This window comes from Meleagris gallopavo, chromosome 15 (assembly GCF_000146605.3).
Source record: "Meleagris gallopavo isolate NT-WF06-2002-E0010 breed Aviagen turkey brand Nicholas breeding stock chromosome 15, Turkey_5.1, whole genome shotgun sequence".
Taxonomy (NCBI): domain Eukaryota; kingdom Metazoa; phylum Chordata; class Aves; order Galliformes; family Phasianidae; genus Meleagris; species Meleagris gallopavo.
The window spans coordinates 9,814,297-9,821,003 of record NC_015025.2 but is presented as its reverse complement, the minus strand read 5'-3'; the positions used below and the strand labels follow the sequence as shown (position 1 = coordinate 9,821,003).

Here is a 6,707-nt window from a genome sequence, read left to right as displayed (position 1 = left end):
ATTTTTATCACTGACAATTACTTGTTTCCTAAATATTTTATCCAGCTCAAATATGCAAGTTATCTCCTATGATTAAAAAAATAGCAATTTTTGGTGAAAATACAAACTTTGACTCACTAAGGAAGAAATAGGGTATACATTTTCTCTCTTGAGCGCTATGAGACTTACTGGGGATAATGAGTTTATGTCAGATGGAGGCATCCTGCTAGAGTTACATAAATATTTGCACAAGGATAAAGATCATTAAAAGAGAGCTGACGTTTTACCAAACCACCACTTCTCCAGCAGGCTGAGCTCCCTTTAAGATTCTAAAGGCATCCTGAACCACATTTAGTTCAGTAGGAATAGAGATACAAGCAGAGAATGTAACAAAAACCAGCTTACCAGGAAAGGAGCTGAGAAGCACTAATCCAAGGAGGGCAGCAGCTCTCATTGCCTTCATGGCAGAGGTGGCTGTGCAGCCTGTTACTTGCAGACCTGTTGCTCTTGAGATCAGCAGAGATATTTCTCTGCCTTCACGCTCCAGACTTTATACATCCATCTTCTAACCTTGTGAAATCATCGGCTAAAGTAATTATTTGCTCTGTAAACTAAAAAAAATGTATTGATTATCGAGTTGAGCCGTAAAGAGCAGTTGTTTGTTAGAGAGATGCGCAGCAGAGTTAGACAAAAAGGTGAACTACACCCAGCTTGTTAAGAAAGGCGCCCTGCAGTACAGTGAGTGATTTATGCTGCCCAAACAACAGCACTGTCTCAATACTAGGTGTTGTGAAATTACGTATGGAAGGTGGCAAAGCAAAAAAGCTAATTTGTTGAAAGCCTTTGAGCTTGTGCACGCTACGGTACACACGCTACACCGTGTTTGGGCTCCAGAAGACTTTTATGGCACAGCAGAATAGAACATCCTCCGCTTTTACAGAAATGAAGTCTGGGCTTGGCAGGCAGCAGCGCCTTTTGAAGATGCTGAGGGCACAATGAATATCTCCACAGTCTCCTTTGTATTTTACTGGTGCACTTAATTGCTCACTGAGGGGACTGAAACAGTCATCGCAACAGAAAAGCATTACCTAAGACTTCACAAGCTTAAGAGGCACGTCCACGTAGAAGGAGGAATTATTCATCTGTTGACAATCAATGTGAACCCGATTAAGAAACAATGAGAATAGCAAACCTGAAAGCTGAACGTTGTTTCATCTCACTGGAAAACAAGAGGTGTTCTGCGCAGATGAAAAGGGCTTGCTTAATATTCAGGTAGTGCATAAAACTATTGCAGCCACAACAAACAGAAGGTGAGTCCACACATCCCCCCTTCTATTACACCACGATAAATTTACAGTGTCACGTTCCCTAAACCATACCTTTCAACTAAGTGAAGAACAGAGGTTTCACTAAGTAGTTCAACTCTGTCACAGATACATGGCAAAACAAATATCTCATAAAACACATTTTTGATTGAAGGTTGTAATGAAAAAGAAGTGAGGGATGGAACACATTTGTGCTTTAGAAGGAACCTGATCCACACATATGGCCTTAAAGGCATCCTACATTTTAAATGGGAAATCAGAACTGTTATTCTCATTATCCTGGGAGGTGTTCAAGCCTTAACATGGGCACATAAATCATAAAAATGCAGCTGAAAGTGTAAGGAGCTGCAGTCACAAAATAGAGCTTGTAGGCTTTGGCCTGTTCATGTCAATGAAATCATTTTCCTGAAAAATAAATGAGTAATGTTCTTTGGAGCTCATTCACAAATATCAAGAGTTGAAGGGTTCCTTTCAAAGCTGTTTCTGTTGTATTCTTAGCTTCCTGAGCGACGTGACTGTCAGATTTCTTGAACTGATCAGAAGCATATTTGGAAGGCAAGCAGTAATCACTGAAGCATTAATATTGGTTTTTCCCCAGGGACAAGAATGCCTGAGCAGAAAACAAGGCTGCCTCAGAACTTGCACCAGCCATCAACAGAGATCAAGGAATAGCTTAGATGGAGGGGAACTTAAAACCCACTCCATTCCAACCCCTGCTGTGGACTGGCTCCCACCAGCTCAGACTGCCCAGTGCTCCATCCCACCTGGTCCTGAGCACCCCAGGGATGAGGCAGGCACAGCTTTGCTGGAGAGATAGCACTGCTGCTTCTGCAGCGAGGCTACATGAGCACAATCTATCCCTTCTTCAACCTACGACCCCACACCCAGGTCTGACAGCCCTGGATCCTGAAACTTGTGCTGCTTCTCTCTGTCATCCCAGGCTGAGCTCCATCTCCTCCTCATAGAGCTTTAGAATATGGTGGAGAATGGTGCCATCCTCCTGTGTAGCCAGCACCCGTCCTTGATTAACAAGCTCCTTCTGGGAGACCTTTAATCCTCTGAATGCCTGAGAATCCAGCCTGCCCTGCACCAAAAGCTCCATCAGAGAGAGGAAGAGGTGCAAGGACAGAGTCTTACTACAGGGTCTATAAACCAGGATGAGATAATTGGTAGCAGCTAGGGCAGGGCAGCTGGGCGAAGTGTTATGTGGGATTGCATAAAGAGCTTGATTAATAAGAAACAGAAGGGAATGGGATAGAAATAATTGCTGATCAGCAGATGGGTTGACGCAGGCATTAGGAAGAATGAAAAACAACTGTCTCAACGCATTTGGAGGAGTGAGCTTCAGGAAATGCCATACACATGTTGCAAATGGGAAGAGGAAGATGAACACACCTGCTCAAATCCCTGTGTGCTGCTGGAGTTTCATGATGGTGGGTCAGTAAAGTGAGCTTGAGTGCAGGATTATTTCTAGCCTTTTTTTCTACAGATGTAAGATCCATTGAAAAGATCAAATAAAACTCTTTCAGCTATTTCAAATTCTAAGATGGTAATTGTGTTCAAGATTATAGCCACGTGAGTGGGAAAACACTGGCAGTCACACGATGCATTCCCTTGTGCTTCAGTAAATTTCCAGTAACCCTGGATATTCTCCCCAGTTTCCAACTCAGCATTATGCCATCTCATATCAGTGCTATGTTCTGAGAATCTTCTCCTCTGCTCTTGAGATTCTCTATCTCAAAGAAATCCATAATCTACCATGACCTAAAAAAGATTTTCATTAATTTCCCCTGCTTTATGGGCTGCGCTGCTGCAGGGACGAATGCACGACGCATTTCCTTCCCCCTGCTTCTGGACCCACTGCAAGATGGAGCAAAACACATTGCTGTTACCGGAGAGATGCACACGGGGGCAGGACTGGATCTCCTATGAGGATGGGAATTCAATTTAGAGCGAGTAAAGCCCCTGCCCTAAGCCGTGCTCTTGTGATATTTCTCCTTGCAGCTCAGCTATCTGATCGCTGCCTGCATATCTCCTGCTGCTTAAGCACAGATGATATCTCAGGGAAGAAGGGTGTCTGGAATCATTTGGCTTATAGCAACGCGCTCAGGATCCGGCCCAGCACATCCCAATCCCTCAGCTCCATCGCTGCATTAGCTGTGACACAACCAGACCCCAAAACAGCATCTCCAGGTGGTTTTATTTTAAAGCATAATTTTATTTTTCCCCACACTGACAAACCATTTGTGCTGATGAAGCCCTGGGGAAAAGCTGCATCAACAGCAAAGTCTAGACTGGCCCGAGGTGTGTTCCGGCCAGCAACAAGTAGAGAAATACATAAAACAGAAGAACTGATATAATATAGAGCAGAACAAAATAACTGCATCAATGCGTTAATCAGTTTGCAGGGTAATTGAATGGCATTTCCTAAATTCACTGTCACCAGATAATGACACAAAGTGCTGAGGTACCACTAAAGAACTGTGCCTTAAAGCACCTCGGCTGGCAGACAGTGCTTCCTGCCTGGAATTTCCTGGAGGGAGAGTTAGATTAGTAATGATGAGAGGATATTGTGTTGTATTGTGTTAGGATTTTGTTGAGCAGCAACAACAAAATAATAATTGTCAGTGATGCTTGTGACAGAGCTTTGCCCTCCTTGTCATCCTGCAGAGCTGGGCCTGGTGCAGGGGTGGGGGAAATGCTGGGGTCCCATGTTGTTCTCCACCACCTCCTCAGCAGTGCAGCTCCATGGCAAGATAGGAGATTTGTCCCATCTTGGCTCACATTTTCCCCTCTATGACCTGGATTTTGCTGCTCAGAGGACATGGCCCCCGCAAGATGCACTTTGAAGACTGCTGGGACCCTGAAAGCAACTGGGATCATCACTTGTCTCCAAGATAGGAAGGTTCCTTGAGGCCCTCCTCATCCTCATCGCCCTCCTCATCTTCACTTTCTTCCCAAAGAGGGGCTTGGCGCAGAATGGTTGCAGAATTGGAAAGAAGCTCTCTCCCTTAGGAGAGCTGCTCTCTCTGCTCTCTGCAGAGTGACACATTGTCACTTAAGATCATTAACTATTTGACTGTGAGCCCGCTGCCCGTACAGCACACCGCACTGCCGGCACTTTGGTGTTAATGAATAATAAATTAACGCAATGACTCTGAGCCCTTCCTTTCATCAGCCAAGATTTCCAGGGGCCCAAGGATCTCAAAGGATTCTCTACAAGCGACAGCTGACGTAATTAACTACAAGCAGCAGCTAAGTGGTGGGTGAGGTGATAAACGGCTGTGGCAGCTCCTGTGTGCGGCCCTCTGAGCATCACGTAGTGTACTGTATCCCACCCCCACGAGCACCGTGAGCTCAGATGCAGGCAGGCATATCTGAGAATCTCAGAATCACTAAATGGTTTGGGTTGGAAAGGGCCTAAAAGCCCATCTGCCCTAACCTCTGCTGTGGGCTGGCTGTCCCCCACCAGATCAGGCTGCACAGAGCCCCATCCAACCTGGCCTTCACCTCATGTCCAGGGATGGTGCACCCACAGATCTGGGCAGCAGTGCCAGTGTCACACCAACCTCTGAGTAAAGAATTTCTTCCCAACATATCACCTAAATCTTTCCTCTTTTAATTTAAAGCCTCTCTCCCTTATTCTATCTCTATCAGACCACATAAAAATTTGCTCACCTTCCTGGTTGCAAGCTCCCTTCAAGTACTGGAAGACTGCTATGAGGTCTCCTCTCAGCCTTCCCTTCTTGATGTTGAACATGCCCAGTTCCCTCAACCTTTCTTCATAAGAGAGGTGCTCCAACCCTCTTACCATCTTCATGGCTTCCTCTGGACCCGCTCCAACAGTTCCACATCTTTTTGCCTGGATGCAATACTGCATGTGGTCCCCAAAGAGAGCAGAGCAGAGGGGGGCAATCACCTTCCTCACCCTGCTGCCACCCCTCTGTTGGTGCTGCCCAGATGGGAAAACATCTCATCCTCTGCTTTGGGAGGCAAACCAGGTGGCTGCAGAAAGGCTTCCCACACCTATGGGTACCCACCACCACTTCATTTTCAGCTCCTAAGGGGTCAGACAGTGTCTGCACAGGATGGCCTGACCACTGCACTGGGTTTCATCTCCAGCAGTGGTTTTCTTTTGAAAATCTGGAAGAAAGCAGAAGCTTATGGCCTTGTGGAGGGGTTGATTTCTTCATAAGTCAGACAATCCATTATTTCTCCTTGTAATTTACCCATTAATAACCACACCCCAGGACTGTTGCAGTGAAGCAATCACACAGCATCTTTAAATTAAAAAAAAAAACCGACAGCATGATATGTAGTATGAAAGTAAGACATGCTGAAAAATTCTTTTATTGAGCATAGCTTCAAGCTTTATCAGGAGCTCTAAACGTTCAGAATGAGGCTTTGGGCAGCATCTACTATAGGGGACACAGCCAGGAAGAGTCCTCCTGTCCAAGCTGGCGCCCGGTGGGCTGTGGTGTGAGCACTGTGCAGGGCACAGCAAAGTGAGAGCCCAGTGAGTTCTGCAGAGAAAGAACTCAGGGCCTCAGAGACTGAATCTCTGCACTCCTGCTGTGCATCCATCCCTCTGCTTAAGGATACATCACGGAGGAACTTAACCAAAACAGAACATTTGGAAAGCTATTCCAGCTATTTCCTCTTATTACTAACATTCAAAGACATGATAAAGACTTAATTTAAAAGAAGAACAAATAGTCTGTAGGAAATAGACTGTATTTGCTGGAAGCGAGCTCTTCAGCAAATTATCTAATGTGGAGATGAAGATCTCTGCTAAATGTTATTTCTTTATACCTGAAAGAAAGGAATCCCCGGTAAACCCTCACAGTTTAAAAAAAATATTGCCCTTGCTAGTAGGAGAAGAGGAGAACACAAAGCAAAACAACCTTCCAACTCCAACCAGTCCCCAAGGTTGATAAAACAGTTGAAGTTCACCACTCAGTTAGCGAAGAGATTTATTTTCATACACCCAGAAAAGCATTGCAGAATAAACATTTGCTGGCATATGTTACGCCATCAGACCCGCAGTGTGGGATGTACTCCTGAGAGCAGAAATTGCGGGGTACGGCGCAGGCACTGCAGTCGCCCTGTAGATCGATGCAGCCTTGTGCTCACAAAAATACCCTCAGCAGCAGAGCTATCAGCAGGGCAATGCCAGGAGACCCACCCCAGCCCTGGGCTTTCCCCAGCACCGACCATCAGCAGATGTCAAAGAAGAGCTTAAGGACGGGGCAGGAATAGTGCAGTACATTCCTGCAGTGCTCTTTGAGCCTCCAGTGATGTAAATTCCATGTAAATATCTTCAGTGCTGCTGCAGTAACCGTGACAATAACTTGGACACCAACTGCTGCAATGTTGTTTTTTTTTTCTTTTTCTTTTTCTTTT

The 6,707-nt window shown here is 45.5% G+C and overlaps 1 protein-coding gene across 1 annotated transcript in view; it reads right to left on the bottom strand.

Moving 5' to 3' along the window:
- LOC104913262 (double-headed protease inhibitor, submandibular gland-like) overlaps positions 1–1,085 on the bottom strand; it is a 5,144-nt gene extending 4,059 nt beyond the window's left edge. The window contains exon 1 of the mRNA XM_031555707.1: positions 385–1,085. Within this exon, the coding sequence (XP_031411567.1) occupies positions 385–442 (58 nt within the window). The 5' untranslated portion in view covers positions 443–1,085. The remainder of the gene's footprint in view (positions 1–384) is intronic.
- Between the last annotated feature and the right edge of the window lie 5,622 nt (positions 1,086–6,707).